The 21,067-nt window shown below is 35.1% G+C and overlaps 1 protein-coding gene across 1 annotated transcript; it reads left to right on the top strand.

The window, feature by feature from the left end:
- Window positions 1-11,231: 11,231 nt before the first annotated feature.
- Window positions 11,232-19,774, top strand: fkbp1ab (FKBP prolyl isomerase 1Ab). Its single transcript, XM_007250789.4, has 5 exons — window positions 11,232-11,388; window positions 11,489-11,536; window positions 15,222-15,334; window positions 17,496-17,665; window positions 18,248-19,774. Exons 1-4 carry the CDS (start codon window positions 11,352-11,354, stop codon window positions 17,622-17,624), a joined length of 327 nt encoding a protein of 108 aa, XP_007250851.1. The 5' UTR covers window positions 11,232-11,351; the 3' UTR covers window positions 17,625-17,665; window positions 18,248-19,774.
- Window positions 19,775-21,067: the final 1,293 nt, after the last annotated feature.

Genomic DNA, 21,067 nt, shown 5'->3' with positions numbered 1-21,067 from the left:
AACTCCATTTACCACAGGCAAAAGAGTGCGTGATTAGAAGTGTGGCAAAGAGGCCATTTACTGGTCTTTAAGCAGTATCTAATTACATATGTGGTGTGTCTTGCAAAAACCTTGCATCTGGATCATTCCTGGTATTGGGTGCCATTTGGACCTTGAACATTTTTGGAAATGAAATATTGTTATGATTATTTCATTTTTTACTATGAAAGAGACATGTTAATTTTAATTTTAAATACATTTTGGTCAAGCTCAGGCATACAATTTGTAGCATTTATTTAAAAATGGTGTACATAACATTAATTATTTAAAAGCCAACATGTTTTAGCTCTTTTATTTATATTTTAATTATTGTAAAACATATATTTTATGAAATGTGTGTCTTAATTCTTACCAGCACATGATTTTACTTTTTAATGTTTAGATAAAAATAGATTCTATAAGTGTTTTGCTTATTTTTTAAGGATACATGCTGTGGCCTCCTTGTTGGCAAAAAATCTTAATTAAATTATAGACGGACAACTATAGGGTGGACAAATAACTTAGTAATAATAATAATAAAAAACACAAAAAGCTATTTTACGGTGTTCAAATAAAATTCATTTTCAGATAAATTATCAGTATTTTGATGATAAACCACCCTTTAGCTCCCAAAACTGGCCACAGATAAAATAAGTCAGTTCATATTATTTCCTGTTCTAAAAATAAACATAAAATCGATTGAACAATACTTTTTTTTAACTACGCAGTGACCCTGTGAACAGATGGAAAAGACACAATTCCATTGTTCTAATGTTCATTGTTCCTAAGCTTCTGGCACTTTCTACAGAGGAAAAACGCTTGAAGATAAAAAAAAACAAGGCACTTTTATATTGTAGAAATACTGTTGACTGTTCATTGCTCGTTCTTTGTTATCGCTGTTGTGGAATTCCCCTCTCTTGAGACAACCACGGTAAAGTTAGTTTCATTTTTGATATTCGACTTTTCGGCTCTAATAACTTCTGAACGGAGGATGGTAGCCAGCAGATACTTACATAATCAGGACAGTACGACCACAGAGAGTGACGCACACCCTTCCTTTTACTGTTTGGGTGAAATTTGCGCAACGACCTTTTAGCGTTAATACCGAAAAACTAAGCGCACTTTTCCTGTCAGAATAAAATGCATGTACTTCTAGACCACCTCTACATCTGTACACACTCATTTATTTACCTCCAAATCACTTCAGTGCATAAAAATGCCTATTAATGTTCCCACATAAGAATAGATGGCTTTAAGAAAAAAAAAACACCAATAGCTCCATATCCTTAGGGTTCATAAACATCAGAATAACGGGGATGTATACTTTGAGTCATGAGGAAACTTGCACACCCATTAATATTATGCAAAATCCTCAAATTTTTTATTATATTTTATATATTCACATATTCAATAGCATTTCAGCAACTGTGTATGTCACAGCTAGGTGGCAGCAGACACGCACACCATTTATATTTTGGATACAGTGCCAATTCTAGTGAATATTACATTTTATATATTTAAAAAATCAATAGAATTTAAACCGAATTACACAGAACACTAAAAATAAGTGTGTATGATACAGCTAGGTGTCAGAAAACACACACACGCTTTGAAATTTGGATACATTGCCAATTCTACTAATTATTAAATTATATACATTTTAAAATGTAATAGCTTTCAAACCGAATTACACAGAACAATAAAAACAAGTGTGTATGATACAGCTAGGTGGCAACAAACACACACACGCTTTATATTTATGATACACTGCCAATTCTACAAATTATTAAATTTTATATATTTTAAAATGTAGTAGCTTTCAAACCGAATCACACAGAATAATAAAAACAAGTGTGTATGATACAGCTAGGTGGCAGCAGACACACACACCATTTATATTTTGGATACAGTGCCAATTCTAGTTAATATTACATTTTATATATTTAAAAAATCAATAGAATTTAAACCGAATTACACAGAACAATAAAAACAAGTGTGTATGATACAGTTAGGTGGCAACAAACACACACATGCTTTATATTTATGATACAGTGCCAATTCTACTAATTATTAAATTATATACATTTTAAAATTCAATAGCTTTCAAACCGAATCACACAGAATAATAAAAACAAGTGTGTATGATACAGCTAGGTGGTAGCAAACACGCTCACTCTTTATATTTATGATACACTGCCAATTCTACTAATTATTAAATTTTATATATTTTAAAATTCAATAGCTTTTACACCAAATCACACAGAACAATAAAAACTAGTGTGTATGATACAGCTAGGTGGCAACAAACACACACACTCTTTAAAATTTGGATACATTGCCAATTCTATTAATTATTACATTTTATATATTTTAAAATGCAATAGCTTTCAAACCGAATTACACAGAACAATAAAAATAAATGTGTATGATACAGCTAGGTGGCAGCAAACACGCTCACTCTTTATATTTATGATACACTGCCAATTCTACTAATTATTAAATTTTATACATTTTAAAATTCAATAGCATTCAAACCAAATTACACAGAACAATAAAAATAAATGTGTATGATACAGCTAGGTGGCAACAAACACACACACTCTTTAAAATTTGGATACATTGCCAATTCTACTAATTATTAAATTTTATATATTTTAATATTCAATAGCTTTTACACCAAATCACACAGAACAATAAAAACTAGTGTGTATGATACAGCTAGGTGGCAATAAATACACACACTCTTTAAAATTTGGATACACTGCCAATTCTACTAATTATTAAATTATATACATTTTAAAATTCAATAGCTTTTAAACTCAATTACACAGAATAAAAAAATATTGGATACAGTGAGCCATAGTATAAACAACATAGTATAAACCATAGTTTTAGCCATAATATAAATAACGCTAAAAATAGCTGTGTATGACACAAGTCGGTGTAAAATAAAGGGTGTTATGCAAATTCGGTTATGTAAAACCAAAACATCAAAAGAAAACATTTTACTCTCTGTGGTCATAATACATGTATTATTAATTTGATATTTGAGACAAAAATAAATAGGTGGATTATTTAATAACAAGGTAATGTAATGATTAAGGTATACCATGTAACTAACTGAATGTTATACATTATACAAACATATAATACATAATGTTACATAATTACATAAAACTGTTACAAACACAACTACATTTAAACTTTTTTATTAATGTACAGTTAAATGTACTGTATGCTCTCTGTTAGAATAAATATTGCCAAGGACATTGTAAGCTATTGGTCAATTTCCAAAATTAAAGGGTGTGCAGTTCTGCCCATGACTCAAAGTCACCGTAAGAACTTTTGAATGGATGATGGTAGCTAGCAAATGACAACAAAATGACCACAGAGAGTAAAAAGTTTTCTTTTGATGTTTTGGTTTTACATAACCAAATTTGCATAACACCCTTTATTTTACACCGACTTGTGTCATACACAGCTATTTTTAGTGTTATTTATATTATGGCTAAAACTATGGCTTATACTATGTTGTTTATACTATGGCTCACTGTATCCAATATTTTTTTATTCTGTGTAATTGAGTTTAAAAGCTATTGCATTTTAAAATATATAAAATTTAATAATTTGTAGAATTGGCAATGTATCCAAATTTTAAAGAGTGTGTGTGTTTGTTGCCACCTAGCTGTATCATACACATTTATTTTTATTGTTCTGTGTAATTCGGTTTGAAAGCTATTGAATTTTAAAATGTATAAAATTTAATAATTAGTAGAATTGGCAGTGTATCATAAATATAAAGAGTGAGCGTGTTTGCTGCCACCTAGCTGTAGCATACACACTTGTTTTTATTATTCTGTGTAATTGAGTTTAAAAGCTATTGAATTTTAAAATATATATAATTTAATAATATGTAGAATTGGCACTTTATCATAAATATAAAGCATGTGTGTGTTTGTTGCCACCTAACTGTATCATACACACTTGTTTTTATTGTTCTGTGTAATTCGGTTTAAATTCTATTGATTTTTTAAATATATAAAATGTAATATTAACTAGAATTGGCACTGTATCCAAAATATAAATGGTGTGTGTGTCTGCTGCCACCTAGCTGTATCATACACACTTGTTTTTATTATTCTGTGTGATTCGGTTTGAAAGCTACTACATTTTAAAATATATAAAATTTAATAATTCGTAGAATTGGCAGTGTATCATAAATATAAAGCATGTGTGTGTTTGTTGCCACCTAACTGTATCATACACACTTGTTTTTATTGTTCTGTGTAATTCGGTTTGAAAGCTATTACATTTTAAAATGTATATAATTTAATAATTAGTAGAATTGGCAATGTATCCAAATTTCAAAGTGTGTGTGTGTTTTCTGACACCTAGCTGTATCATACACACTTATTTTTAGTGTTCTGTGTAATTCGGTTTAAATTCTATTGATTTTTTTAAATATATAAAATGTAATATTCACTAGAATTGGCACTGTATCCAAAATATAAATGGTGTGCGTGTCTGCTGCCACCTAGCTGTGACATACACAGTTGCTGAAATGCTATTGAATTTGTGAATATATAAAATATAATAAAAAATTTGAGCATTTTGCATAATATTAATGGGTGTGCAAGTTTCCTCATGACTCAAAGTATACATCCCCGTTATTCTGATGTTTATGAACCCTAAGGATATGGAGCTATTGGTGTTTTTTTTCTTAAAGCCATCTATTCTTATGTGGGAACATTAATAGGCATTTTTATGCACTGAAGTGATTTGGAGGTAAATAAATGAGTGTGTACAGATGTAGAGGTGGTCTAGAAGTACATGCATTTTATTCTGACAGGAAAAGTGCGCTTAGTTTTTCGGTATTAACGCTAAAAGGGCGTTGCGCAAATTTCACCCAAACAGTAAAAGGAAGGGTGTGCGTCACTCTCTGTGGTCGTACTGTCCTGATTATGTAAGTATCTGCTGGCTACCATCCTCCGTTCAGAAGTTATTAGAGCCGAAAAGTCGAATATCAAAAATGAAACTAACTTTACCGTGGTCTTGAGACAGAGGCAAGGCTATGGAGATATTTGTAGTTTTATAGAGCAGAGAGCCTTCAGAATGTGCTACAAATCAGCATCCGGGAGACATCTGTCCCTCCCTAAGTAAGTCTAACAGCTTTATACAGTCTGAGCACATAGCAAGTCTTTTAACCAAAGTGAAGAGGGAAACCCCTCCGCACTGTCCTTCAGCTCGCGAGCACAGCTGCATCTCAACCGCAGGATCTATCAGCTGACGCAAAACGGCTGATGAGGGCATTATTTTACATAATATTTTACATATTTATGGTTGAATCAACGTTGAACCAACTGTTGATTTTGAAAAGTGAATCAACGTTGATATGGCAACGTTGTTTCAACGTCATCAGATTGGTAGTGGTGGGTAACTTTTTTTATACTCCATCTGTATGCTTTACTACAGTGATGTAAGTTTATTGTTAACACTTTGTTAACCATAGGATTTACTCATTTTAGTGAGCTATGGTTTATTAAAGGTTTAATGTATGACGTTGAATCAACACAGCAAAAAGGCAAGTGTTAAATGAACTCCCACAGAGTTGATTTTAACTCTTTTTCAGGGTTTATATAGGTCCACACTTTCAAAATAGCTAAACATTTAACACCTTTTGTATTTCTTTAACTTCCTAAATTGTTACACTAACACTGGAAAGAGTTAAAAAATATATATAAATGAAAATAAGATAACTTTTTATTATTTAATTATTATTCAGGACAGGTTAGCGTGTAATTTTCCATTGTATTTCTTAGTGCATTACCAACACTTTATCACAACTTACTGTACAAAGGATGGTAACTTGCTCTTATAGCCTACAATATATTGGCCAGACAAACAACCATTAAACAAAACATTACACAATAGCCAATGGAAGGTAGCCCTGGTGGGCAAGATTTCACACTGATGGTAAGTTAGGATCTGGGGGACACACCCATTATGCAAATAACGTGTTTAACTGGGCGGAGTTTAATTAAATCTCTGTGGAGTTGGCCAGTATTTATTGGGTTTAGTGGGATTAACACTGAAATATTCAACTCGGAACTCAACTCGGAACACCATTTAAATCTGAAAGAGTTAAAATGACACTTTGAGGAGTGAAAATCAACTCTCAGCTGTTTAACTCTGAAATTTCAACTCTCCAGTTTTTGCTGTGAACTGTTGATTTTGAAAAGTGAATCAACGTTGATATGGCAACGTTGTTTCAACGTCATACATTAAACCTTTAATAAACCATAGCTCACTAAAATTTGAAAATCCTATGGTTAACAAACTTACATCACTGTAATAAAGCATACAGATGGAGTATAAAGAAAGTTACCCACCACTACCAATCTGATTCCACATCTGATCTCAAAAACAGTAAAACTATTAGAACATGAACATGATGTTAAGTTATAAAGCAGTTACTGCCAATAGAAGTAAAACACTGTTTCATTCCTCCATCCAACCGTTTTTAGAAATAATATGGTGATCAAATGTAAAATGCTGATTCAAAAGGCAGAAGGTTAAGGACATTATGTTGATTCAACGTTAAAATTTTAACCTTAGCACAACCATTGAACATTAAATGTTGATTCAACGTTGTTTCAATGTTGAAACAACAACACACATTACTTTAGTCACATTTCAACCACATTTCTTGGTTGTGTTCCAGCTGGGATTAATATCAGATCATTAATCACATTAATCAGGTAAAATACTAAAGCTCAGAGTGGTCAGTATGAACACACACACTCATTTAGGCATGGAAATTCACCCCCCACAGACCTCATCTTCATTATGGCCAACAAAAGCAAACAATTTCAACTGCATGGCTCATTATGTGACCGTATGTTTCTTTTCCTCTTCCTGTTGTACAGAACACAGACTATCTTTGATCTCATGAAGATATCTAGCCTACTACTTCAAGGAAAACCTGGAATTAGTCTGACCCAAGCTGATTTTATACTTTAAAATTAATTGGCAACATGGCATACAGAGCCATTGTGCACAAAAAATAAATAAATAAATAAATAAATTTGACTGATGTTACAGTGTGATTTTGAAGGACTTTTTTCCATCTTGGGCCAGAACAATTACACACATCAGATGAATAGTTTATTTATAATCAAGCTGATTATATACTATAAAAGTATAAAATCACACTCAAACATGAGTGAAATATTTTATTGGGGTGCAGAATGGCTCGGTATGCCATGTTGCCAATTAATTTTACAATATAAAATCAGCTCAGGTCAGGCTAATTCTAGGTTTTCCTTAAAGTAGAAGACTAGAATGCTTCATCTGATGTGAAGTCAGCCACCACCTCTTTTCAAACTGCTGCCGATGCAGCATTGCTGAGTAGCATCACTCGGAGGAAAGCGCAGCGACTCAGTTTCGATACATTAGCTCACAGACGCCTTGTGCTGATCGACATCACCCTACAAATGATGAGGGGAAAGACCACCATCTACCCACCCAAAGAGAGCAAGGCCAATTATTCTCTCTCGGGGCTCCGGCAGATGACGGCAGGCTGCATGACCAGGATTCGAACCAGCAATCTCCTAATCATAGAATTTACAACATACACTTTCCTTTTCATTGTTAAAATATTGATTGTGGATTTTATTTGTTTTTGCGTAAAACTATTGCCACAAAATGTACTCCATACACCACCTATCTTTTCAAAGGACTTTTCTAAGGTCAGTAGCACCCTCTCATGAGCACACAATTTGTTAAGTGTGTCCCTGCACCACACACTACTTTTTCTGTGCCCAAATCCTTATGCATTATAAATCACTCTGCATAACTGGCTTCAGAGAAGCTGTAGCACTTTGCTCAGTGTGCCCATGCACCAGCTCCAGCCGGTGGGCTTGCAGAGTGGTAGTATGAAGTGTGTTATGTAACAGAATCGCTGACAATATTGCAGAGAGGGGGACACTGCAGAGAGGTATAAATTCTCTGAAACACAACCCTTGCTTGTGTAATGATTCAATTAAGAGATGAGTAACTTGTGTCCTGAGTGACAGAACTGTACAAGCATTGGCTCAACAATGGAATATCACAGTTTGGATCCACAGTGATGCCATAGCAATCCAAGAGATGAGCTATGAGCTTCTAGAGAGCTTTATTTGATCTGGAGAAAGAACATGCCAACATTTACTCTAACAGTGATAGTAGCATTAGCTGCTTTCCAAAGTGAAGGCTGCATCTTACAGTGGTATGAAAAAAATTAGGCACCCCTGTTTTTTTTTCATAACAAATCCATAATATTTAAGTTAAAATACACATTTTAGTTCATTCCTGTTACCATAAAACATCTGGAAAATTCTACAAGTCACAAGGGACATCAGTTGGTTGTTCTGAAGATCATGGGAAGACCAAAATTAAGTTCCCTCATTAGTTTTTTCTGTATATTTGATCTTATTGTAACTGTGACTGAGGAGGTCAATCTCCACACTCATTCCTGTTATTTAAATGAGATAAACTTATTTGTTTATTTTTAAAATGCAAATTTTGAGAAAATCACTAGATTGTGCTCAGTGTCCGTTTAGCTATTTTTTAATGGTTTTGCTAATTCTATGCTAAAAGCTCATTCCTGTTACTTTCATTTTTGTTACTCAAAACCTAAAAAGTAACATGAATGAGAGGCAGTAACAGGAATGAGTGCCATTATAACAGGAGTGATTTCTTTGTCATACATATCCATTATTTGGACATGCAGTCAGCAATTTCATTAAAATTAAGACTTTCTTGAGAGAAATTAATTATTGGACTTGCTTTTTAAACATGCTTTTTAAACATTACATGAGTTTTGTAACCATCTTCAGATTAGAAACCTTGTAAAAAAATAAGTAAAGCTGCCTGAGTTTGACCAGTACTGTACATGTTTATATACTTAATACTTAATACAAGTTAAATACTTGTGTTATTAGAGTTTTAAAAAAAGATAAAAAGGCAGAGTTTAAAGGCACCCATTCTTAAGGCTGTGTTCCTCTAGTTATGAAGCTAATAAATCAGTGTTGTAAAGGTTTGGAAAATCCTGTTGGCTGTATGAATGACTAACAGCCTGCTAATCCCTGTCTGTCTGTTATTTGGGAAAGAGGGGGGGGTCACGTGATTCCGCAATGGTTTTGTAGTGATGACAAATTCGATTCAAATTACTGAACCGATTCATTTCATCTGTCTGCCGCTCCAATTCAAAGATTCACTGATTCACTCGCACTAATTCCATCACTTCTTTCATGCACAGTATAGAAAAAAACAACACCAGTAAATGAGTTTAATCCCACTACATCAACTCATCGACTAATACTCGGTTTGAGCAAAGGCCAAACAGAAAAGGCTGTTTGACCTTTGCCTTTGTCTTTTTTATGATACTGTTGAATTAATGAAAAAATAATTATAATAATAGTTATTACGATTTTATTTATTTAACTTTCATATATTTTTTTTACCAGTAGTAGTACTACTTTAAATTACCATTAATTCAAGGTCACAAAATCCACAAAACTAATCACAAAAACACAAAAAATAAAGGCAAAGACTGGCAAAACCCATACATATATTTTGAAGTTTGAAGTTGCAACATATACTATGTCATTTTGTTTCATAGATTGTGTATAGCTGGACAGAGCATCTTCTGTCAAAAGTGAAGCCACCACAGGTCGGGCGCCCCCCTACTGTTCGGTTTCAGAAAACCGTGTGACCCCACCCATCCCCATTGGTTTCAATGGCAAAACAGACAGCTTTCAATCACATTTTTTTTCTAATATACTGTAATTCTACTTCCATTATTTAAATGCAACAGCTAGTGTAACATCTGCTTATATTGTCAAATTTTTATATCCCCACAGAATTCGTTTTTAAAAACGTTATTCAGCTCTATACAATGTGGTTATTGTAAAAGGGCTGGTTATGGGCGGGACCAATAACAGACTGTCAGCTCCGCTCCGCTCTGCAGCCTGTGACCGTGAAGGTGCTTGCACACTGCACGCGGTAGGTGCGGCGCGGTACGCTGACCCCCATAGGATTCAATAGTGTCTAGAGCGGTAGAGCGGTGCGTCGCTGCCGCGGAGCAGAGCGGAAAGCGGCGCGTTTCCCCGCCCATAACCACGCCTCCACCGCGCTACCGCTTACCGCGGGCAAAGTTCAACATGGTTCAACTTTGACCTCGCGGCAAGCGGTACCTCGGCAGAAAACGCATGACGTGAACTCACGCGACTAGAGAGAAACTGTAGTCCAAACAACAATAAACGTGCGCGAGAGACTAATAATAGCGATTAGTGAATCCCCTCAGCTGTACATCACTTCCCTACACTCATATAGAGATAACAGGAGGAAGAGAAGAATCAGAGCTTTGTTCTGAGGCTGAGAAACAGATACAGATCCACAGAGGCTGTAGAGGCTCAAAACTACAAAACACCGCTCGCAGAGGTGATGGGTTTTAGAAAACTCCGCCTATTATCAGCAGGAGACGCTTGGCGTCAGCAGCAGCGCAACGCACCCGCAACTGACCAGCATAGAGCAGAGCGGCAGCACAGCGGAATGCCGCGCGGCATACCGCGTTCAGTGTGTAAGCACCTTGAGGCAGCCCTCAGGGGCGGGGTTATTTAAATGAGCGGGCTGTCTCTCCGCAGTCTTTCTCCCTCCTCTGGTCTCTACTGTGCAGACTCGGGTATCAGGATCGCCAACATGGAGGAAGATTTTGGCTTCATTTTCATTGAATGAATGGGATCGGCGACACGGCGTCCATCTTTTTTTACAGTCTCTGTTTTGTTCCTAAAAATCTTAAGTGCCGATTTATTTCATGTAACACTTTTGGCACAAAATTAACTCTTAGTTTGTTTTTTATTATTATGTTCAAGTTTATTATTATGTTCAAGTGTTATGTTCAACACCATGTAAACATGGTGTTACTGGTGAACTAAAACTTGGCCCCTCAATGAATATTGTGGCCCCTTGATAGCTCCTTACTCAGGAAAATCCTGGGAAAATACAAATAAAATTCTGTTTGTTTGTAAATAAAATTACTCTATGTGCAGTGTTATTATATAATAATTAGTCTTTTCCATCATTTTTGCTATCAGGTTATCAACTATGAAGGAGTGGTGATTCACTCTCTTGCGAGTCGGTTCTGTTGAACCGTTCATAGAAGCGAATCGAGCGGTTCATTCAGGAGTTGGACATCCCTACGGCGGAGAGAGCAGATAGAGAGAGAGAGAGGGAGACGCTGAGGAAGAAACAGATCGCTGTGAGAGTCTGGAAGGAGCAGACAGACGCCTAAAATGGGAGTCGAGATTGAGACCATAACCCCTGGCGACGGTAAATAATAAAAAACATAATTTACACTGGTTAAAATGTTTAAAATGTCCTTCGTTTCTGAGGATTTATTCCATTTTTCCCTTCGCGCTGCTCGTCACAGGAAGGACTTTTCCCAAAAAAGGACAGACCTGTGTGGTGCATTATGTTGGTGAGTTGAACATTTCACTCCCTAGTTTGCTTGTTTTGGCTGTAAACTGTGAAACACGTGAGTTATAAGTTAGCTAGTTAGCTAACTAGTTAATCAGCTATCTGTATAGCTAATAAAGGAATTAGCGTAACTGTTAGGCGTTTAACGTTAACGTTACATCAATAGCAGCTAGCTGTCTAATAGAAGTGGGAGTAGTTTTGGATATCTGCTGCAGACTCCATCCTCACATCCAAACAAACAAGCGTTAAATAGCTAAGTTAGATTTGTAGCTGCTGTTTTTTTCAGTTGAGAGTAATAGTAGTAGCTAAGTTAGCAAGTCAGCTAGTCAGCTAAGCTAGTGAAGGAAGGGTGATTTGGGAGTGTGCAGTTCTGTTATGATGTGGTTTTAAGCCCACGTCCCATCATCCCCTAGCTTTACTGGATAGAAGGGATTAGCTAACACTGTCTGACTGTCTGTCTGTCTGGAGACTGGCTCTCCTGGGATATGCTCTATGTTAGGGGTGTCTAAACTTTTTTTTTTTGTTGGGGGCCAGAAGGAGAAATATATTTGAAGTCACGGGCCAAAGACTCTAATAAAACAAATAATGAAATATACCACTTTAAATAATACATTTTCCTGATTACTTTCATTTAAACATCATTTTACTTGACTTACTATCTTTATCTTTGACAGTGTTGTGATTTTTCAAATTGATGTTTCATTTCATGATGTCTCTTAATATTAAACTCCTTAATTACGGCAATTTTTAGACTCATTTGCCCTTTTTCTGCGCTAGAAACTTGCACTCTCTCTGTTTTTAGATCTTTGGCCCGTTTTTCTGCGCTAGAAATGCTCACCCTCTCCGCTTTTAGACTCTTTGGCCCGTTTTCTGCGCTAGAAACGTGCACTCTCTCCGCTTTTAGACTTTTTGACCGTTTTTGGGTGCTAAAAAATGCGCCCTCTCTCCGCTTTTAGACTCTTTGGCCGTTTTTTTTGCGCTAGAAACGCGTAATCTCTCCGCTTTTAGACTCTTTGGCCCGTTTTTCAGCGCTAAAACTTCACTCTCGCCGCTTTTAGACTCTTTGGCACCAAGCGGTCAAACTTTGAATCTCACATTATAAAAACCAGCGTGCCAACTTTCATTCTATTTCTAAAATACCCGGGCCGTAGTTTGGACACTCCTGCTCTATGTTGCTGTCAGCAGTTTGTCTGCCCAGACAGCAGCTAGCTATAGCTAGCTAACTAACTAGTTAACTAAGTAATTAAGTACTGCTAAAATATTTATCACACTTCAGCAGACCTAAACACAACATACAGATGGTTCATATTTACACTGGGAACACTGACTGACTGACTGAACTAAGATTTGATTATAGTTATGACAAGTCTGACATATCTCAGCTAGTTTATACAGCTCTGGAAAAAAATAAGAGACCACTTCAAAATAAAAATTAGTTTCTTTGATTTAACTATCAAATATATAGGTTTGAGTACAATGAACATAGTTGTTTTATTCTATAAACTACTGATGATATGTCTCCAAAATTCCAAATAAAAATATTGTCATTTAGAACATTTAATTGCAGAAAATAAGAAATGGTCAATAATGCTCAAATAATGCAAGGAAAACAAGTTCATATTCATTTAGAAACAACAACAATACTAAAGTTTTATCTAAGGAAGAGTTCAGAATTAATAATTTCGCAGAATAACCCAGATTTTTTGTCACAGCTTTCTCGTGTCTTGGCATTCTCTTCACCAGTCTTTCACACTGCTTTTGGGTGACCTTATGCCACTCCTGGCACAAAAAAAAATTCAACCTCTGAATCATGTTATCATGTAAGATGTTGGATGGTCACAGGCTTGAATTTTTGTGCCAGGATTGAAATAAGGTCACCCAAAAGCAGTGTGAAAGACTTTTGAAGAGCATGCCAAGATGCATGAAAGCTGTGATTAATAATCAGAGTTATTCCACCAAATATTGATTTCTGAACTCTTAAAAAACATTAGCATTGTTGTTTCTAAATTAATATGAATTTGTTTTTCTTGCATTATTTAAGGTTTGAAAGCACTGTACCTTTTTCATTATTTTGACCATTTGTCATTTTCTGCAAGTAAATGCTCTAAATGACAGTACTTGTATTTGTAACTTGGGAGAAATGTTGTCAGTGGTTTATAGAATAAAACCCCAAGCTCATTTTACTCAAACATATACCTATAACTAGTAAAATCTGAGAAACTAATGTTTATTTTGAAGTGGTCTCTTAATTTTTTACAGAGCTGAGCTGTGTAAGTCTTATATCAGACAGTATTAAAATGAAATGTCAATATTAGTGCGACCATCAATGTTCTCCTGTGTGTTTGTTTAAAAGAACAGTACCATATCGTATCGGATGCCAAAATATCTACAACATGTTTTAATATCGTAATTGATATTATACCCTCAAATATTGTGCCATATCACCCACCCCTAATTATCATATTAGGGTACTATTTTTTTGTTGCTGTTTTTAGCAAAAGAAAAATTCACACTGTTCTCATTTCCCGTTATATATCTACTAGAGACAGATTATATCTGTCCAGTATCACACACATCTCACAGGCCAGGACATTGTTCTTTAGTTTTTTGTCATGGAACACTATACTTGTTACTATCCTGTAACTTTTGGCTTGTCAGTGTTTGTCATCACTCTCTTGAAAAAAACATGGCTGTAAAAAGTGGTCAAAATGACATTTAACATTTTGACTATATATATATATAAATTTGACAATATATATATAAAAATGATTACATGAAAATTACATGATTTGGATGAATGGGGCCTGTCCTCGTTTTAATCTCATTTTTTAAATGACAGTCTGTAGGTTTTAGGGATTTGGGCATTTAGATGCATCTCTGGTGAGAATTTGCTCCAAGCATGTTGAAAAACACGTTTAATGCAGGGTAATGTACATACATTGCTGTGTGAAAATCTGTGTTTTTGACTGTATTTTTCTTTGCTATTTTTTCAGTTATAAAATACTGCCAAAATGTTTAACTATTACATTCAACAAACCTACCAGACAACTTTGGGACCATTACAAAAATGTTTATGCCAGATCACTAGTACCATTAATTGAATTAAATTCCAGCTAAGAATTAGTACTGCCATTTCTAGTCTTAGGGACTGGTGCTTTTAAAATGAAACATTTAAAATGTTGCTCTAACATAAACACTTACATTCAATCTACTTTTGTTCTACATTTGTTCTCTTCAGGAAAGCAGGAGCTTGTGTAATGAATGTTAGCACATCAACTAAACCATGTAAAACACAGGCCTGCTTGAATGACTTCCTTGTGCTGTCTTGCACGTATAACATTAATTAGTGGCTCGGATGTGTCTGTTGTGTAAATCACTGCTGCTAAAGATGGACACACACAGCCAGATTCGTCTGGAACAGCTGCTGGGGCTATTTCAGTGGCACTAAGTGGAATCCTTTCATACGTATCTGCCCCTGAAATACATTCAGCCCAGAATATGTGTAGGATAGATTCAGTATTGTGGATGTACAATCCTGATGAGTGCACAGTCCTCAAGATTACGTCTCTAATGCATTACATAATAGCAGCCTTAAGGGTTTGCCAGTTTTATGCTTGTGTGAGTGGAGATTCATTCTCTTAATAAAAGATGTCTTTCCCCCTTCCCTGTTTGCTCTCAACCCGCAGGCTCTCTGACAGACGGACGGAAGTTCGACTCTTCCCGTGACCGTGACAAGCCATTCAAGTTCAAGATTGGTAAACAGGAAGTGATTCGGGGCTGGGAGGAAGGTGTTGTGCAGGTGTGTGTTGCTCTGTAGCAATGCCAAGTTGACCACTAGCCTGAAAACAAATGTTCTGAATTTTAAAAGCTACAAATCTGTATCCCTCCCACACAGCTGAGCTGTCTCTTTCAATATTGTGGAGTGATTCTCACTAGGGAACACATGCATGTTTTACCAGCTTAACCCACATCAGGAGTGACTTCCTTTCCTGGAATATATGAAACATTTATCGCAGTCATAGTTCTGCTCTTTTTTGCTTGTTGTGATTCACGGGGTGTAGTTCCGCTACTGAACTAGCTGGGGTCAGTAATGAGTCAGTTGGCCGTATATGTAATGGGAAGATTGATGCAGTGCGCTGCTTTCAGCTGTGAGAGTGCTCTTTAGTCTCCACTCTAGTGGAATAACGCTAGACAAGTGCTCAGCTCTTTTAGAAGTGCCTGTTATGTGCGACAGTCGGGTTTGTTAAGCTAGCATAAAGGGTTACATTTTTGTCTGTAAATATCAAAAGAAGGTTAAGTTGTAAAGATGTTTTAAATTTAATCCAACACTGACAGAATTGTACATGGATATTTGTGGGCTTAAAACTACTACATGTAAAAATAGGGATGGAAAATTGACCAATTTTTTATATTTTATTCCTTTTTAAATATTAGATTCAAATGTCTCAAAAAATGTTTGTTAAACCAAAAATGGAATCATGGAAGCCTTTTGTTTGTTGTGTGCAGAAATCATAATGGCTATTCATACTTGATATTTCAGTATATTTGTTCATTTGTATTATACACACAATATAATGTATTTTTTATTTATACACAATTTTATGATGACCACCTTGTTACCGCTTTCTCTTTTTTGTCATATCCATTGACCATATTAGCACTTTGTAGCTCTATAATTACAGATTGTAGTCTATTTGTTTCTCTGCATGCTTTATTATCCTTCTTTTTATCCTGTTCCTCAATGACCACCACACAGTAGGTATTAATTTGGTGTTGGGTCAAAGATCCTTCCCCTTGCGCTCTTTCTGAAGCTTAACAATGCATAGTCTATCCGAATCACAGTAACATTATTTATTTTCTGCATTGTCCATGCTCTATGGGATATGTTGGTCAGACCACATTTCATATTTTATAGAGTCAAATCACATTGTTCAAGACCTCAGATGCATTGGCACTGAAATGGTTACCCTGGGTAGAAGAGATGGAGATATTATTATTACAGATCTTAAAACTGGAAGCTTTTTGGATTCATACTTTCGGCACCATGTCACCAGGTGGGATGAATGATGAATTGTATTGTACATGTTTTTTTAAATAGATTTAGATTCGTATTTTTTGCTATTTATTAAATCACATTGTCTTCTGGGGTTTGGAGGATCATGTGAGGGGCATGTGACATGTGAGAACTTTAGGTCACATGCGTCTATATTGAATTGTCGACTACAAATATCATTGTCGAATTAATCGTTAATTTGTAACAGTACCACATTATACAAAGTGCTGTGGAAAGAAGCGCAATGGAAGATGGGTAAATGGCTCACTTACACAGCTTACACTCAACTTACACTAAAATCTGTGTTTCCAAAAGTGCCCAAACACAACAGGTTACATATTTACTTACTAAATATAAAGTACTTTCCACATTTAAACAACATCTAGACATTTTAAAGCTCATGTTTAGCTGTTTCTATCGTTTCTAGGGATGGAGAACATGGCGGAAATAATCGTTGACTTATCGACTAATCAAAAAAATAATAATCAGATTAGTAGACTACCAAAATAATCATTAGTTGCAGCCCTAATGTCCACTGTAGAATAACGGATTGAAACATCTATACTCTTGCTTTTTTATTCAGTGCAGGCTTCCGTGTTCCTTGAATAATCTTTCGTGTTTCTAAGAAACTTGAAAAAAAAAAGAGATTATTTTAGATATTGGGTTTAGGGGGCAATTACATTTTGATGGGCTTTAAATAAACCTTAATCTACAAAAAATGTTATTTATCTTACTTTAATTTAAAAGCTGCATTGCAAGTTAAATTATATAAAAATGTAGTTGAACATTCAGAAACATTGTGTGATATAATGACATAATAAGACAGCAAAATACTTTTTTACTTCTCTATATACACTTAAAAAAAGCTGACCCCTCTGTTCTCCTCTGTTTGCTTGTATGATTTTAGATGAGCGTAGGCCAGCGAGCGAAACTGACCTGCTCTCCAGACTTTGCCTATGGTAATAAAGGTCACCCTGGAATCATCCCGCCAAACGCCACCCTCATCTTTGACGTGGAGCTTCTCAGTCTGGAGTGACAACACTTTACTGCCTGTTCTTATTCATGCTTTATTATTTGGTATGTATTTTATCTGTCATAATTTTATTTTTTCTGCAATTAACCTTATTTCACAAACCCCACTTTCAAAAGTTTGTTTCTTTTGTAGTATTGTATTGAACATGAATGCAGTCTAAGGTAGTTAGTTTTCTTAACCCAACGTCCCAACAGGCTATTTAACATTATTTGGAGCTATTTAAAGCATAGCATAGCTTTCAGACACAAAGCAGAAAGATGGGAGTGTGTTGTATAACTTATAGTCACCCGCTTTATAAAAAAAAAGAAAATCTGTGTCTATGTTTGAATGCGCTAAGCTTAAAACATCCCAAACTTATGTATGTCTGCTCTTACTGTTATGTGGAGAGGAAACTCTGATAAAGAGGATGTGTTGGGTGCTTGTAATTCAGTCAGGTATCATGTTAGCCTAATAAACAAAATTTAGGCATGACACATGTCATGGCCAGTTAACTACATTTGGAGAAATGTGGAAATCTTGGACTAACTATTCCATTGATATGTATATTCTTAAAAATTGTGTCTTGTGTGAAAACAAAAAACTGCTATCTCCTAAGTTTTAATCCATCCATTATTCTATCCTTACAGTTTGTCAATTTACTGTCTTGGACATGAAGAGAAGCTTGGACCTGCGTTTGATTTCAGAAGAGTTTTCTTGAGCCTAATTTCCCATCCTTTTAATCACTACTTTATTCACTCCTCACACATGTGATATTGCTAATGACTTCAATTGTAAACTCCTCATCCTGATTTACAATCCATGGTGGTGGTTCTGAGTTCCAGTCTTGAGGGACACTCTGTTAACTGGGATTATGTTTATTTCTCTGTTTCAAGTCTTCAGTTAATCAAGGCTCTCCCTCTGGGTTGCTAACCACCCATCTGTTTAAACATATTCAAAAAGGTTGCCTGCACAAATACATCCTGAATACTAAATTATGTGTTATTTTCCTAGGGGTTGTGCATGACAACAAATCCTTTTAGTATTATTGTCACACACTTATTTGCATGTTATATTTGAATAATAACATCCCCTCATTAGTACTTAGTATGATGCGCTTTGAGGCCTAGTGTTTGTGTGACTGAGCAAATAGAAAACACATGCCTCTTGCTGAACACTAAAGAATAGAGAACTACTAGAGTAGATATGAACAAGCACCTACTGCCTATTTAGATTAAGCACTTAGGCTTGGCTAGTGGACTTAGTGGACTACTCTAGTTGATTGTCCTGATAATATTTAATCGGCTATACATTTGACACCCTGTCAGAGATTTGTGTGATAAAAAAGGCTCATCATTCTCTGTAATATCATGTTTGCTATAATATAGTGTTGTAACACAAGAAAGCATGTTTTGTTTTAAGTACGTTGCTCTTAAAAAGTAAGTTAAGCGAATGTGTTTGATTGGCACTGAACAATCTGGAACAGTTATATTCTGTTTCTAATGATTTTATTGTTTATGTATTACATTTTATTTCTGACTATTTTGTAATGAGATACATTGGCATGACTGCAACGTGCATGTCATACATAGACACGCTTGTATTAGTAAGGCACTTTTACATATCTTCACCTATGATTTCCTGTCATTATAGCAGCTACATGTTTCAGCAAACTATCAATTTGCCAAATGTTGAGCACTGTGTGCACACATGAAATCGAAGTGATGCTTTTATTAGAGTTGTAAAACTGGTTATAGTAGGCTAAAATTAAATTGCTACCTACTTTTGAAACATTTTGCATTGATATATATTTTTTAAATGCCAAGTTTTTAGAGCTACAGTATTACAGTTGTCTGTTATTATTGAGAACCACACTGCCTAGATGCGCACTGTGTTTAATTGGTTGAAGTAATAGAGGCAGTACTGTTTTGTATTGGTAAATAAAGTAAAAAAAAGAAAGTTTTGATGTAAAAGCAAATCTTTGAAAACAATGATTTGAGTTGATGCTTCTTTCTCCCTCACTATCGTTGAATTTTAAGCATCAGTGTGTGTGGCTTTAATAGACCTGAAATGCAATGTATGTTTGTGTGTTGAGTGACATGAACTGGCCGTAACCAATGAACAAATGAAAATGCGCTATTGCAATAAATGCATTTTTTTCTGCTTTGAGCAATGGAGGTTGTTGTTTTGTTGTTTTTTTTCAATGTGTAGAATCAATAAGACAAAATGTTTGTGGGATACACATTCATTTAAATGCACTCTATATTTTTTTCTCTAAAATGTGCTCAAATTCAATTAAAGATGTTGGAAATTGCTAATTGCTAATGGGATTCTTTGCAGGAGCTGCACATAAACCTAATGTTATATCCAAAGCAAAGCATTTGCCAGAGGGGTATAAAGCTTCAGAATAAAAAAGTATGGTCTGTGGAGCAGTTGAACTGTGTTCTCTGGGGTAGTGGAGTTCCAGTGCAGTGGAGTTTGTGATCCAGGACTGATCATCAAAAACAGTGGCTACTTGACATCACCAATGTTTTTTTTGGTAAAAACTTGTAGAAGCAGCAGTGTTCCAAAATTAAAAACCTTTACAGCAGAGTGAGGGTTTTAAAAGAAAACCTTTGAAGAGCACCTGTCCACAAACCAACAAACACAAAGTCTATTCAGAATAATTTGACCACTTTCTTGTTTCTACAATCATAATTTTTTTAGATCCACTAACCATATAGTGTAGTTACATTGTACATTCTAACTACACTATATACAGCTTTGAAAAAAATAAGAGGCCACTTAAAAATTATGAGTTTCTTTGATTTTAACAGATTGAAAACCTTTGGAATATAATCAAGAAGATTATCACAAGCCATCAAACCAAGCTGGACTGCTTGAATTTTTGCACCAGGAATAAAGGCATAAAGTTATCCAAAAGCAGTGTGTGTGACTGGTGGAGGAGAACATGCCAAGATGCATGCAAACTGTGATTAAACAACAGGGTTATTCCACCAAATATTGATTTCTGTTGATTTATTTTAAATATTGATTTCTTTTAAAACTTAATGAATATGAACTTGTTTTCTTTGCATTATTTGAGGTCTAAAAGCTCTGCACTTTTATGGTATTTTAGCCATTTCTCATTTTCTGAAAATAAATGCTCTAAATGACCATATTTAATAGAATAAAACAACAGTGTTAATTTTACTCAAACATATACCTATAAATAGTAAAATCAGAGAAACTGATTCAGAAACTGAAGTGGTCTATTTTTTTCCAGAGCTGTGTATTATAGTTCTACAATAACAGACTGTAGTCTATCTGTTTCTATGCATATTTAATTATCCTTCTTTCACCCTGTTCTTCATACCACTGTAATGATACTGTTCTTCATACCCTTTACAATTATATTTTAAAGACACAAACATGAAATAACATTGGCCAAACTAACTAAATACCTCCTGTCATTTAAGCACAAATTAAAC

The sequence above is a fragment of the Astyanax mexicanus genome, chromosome 13, assembly GCF_023375975.1.
Source record: "Astyanax mexicanus isolate ESR-SI-001 chromosome 13, AstMex3_surface, whole genome shotgun sequence".
Lineage (NCBI taxonomy): Eukaryota > Metazoa > Chordata > Actinopteri > Characiformes > Acestrorhamphidae > Astyanax > Astyanax mexicanus.
Note: the sequence above shows the minus strand (reverse complement) of the source record. Positions and strands in the feature narration are given on the sequence as shown.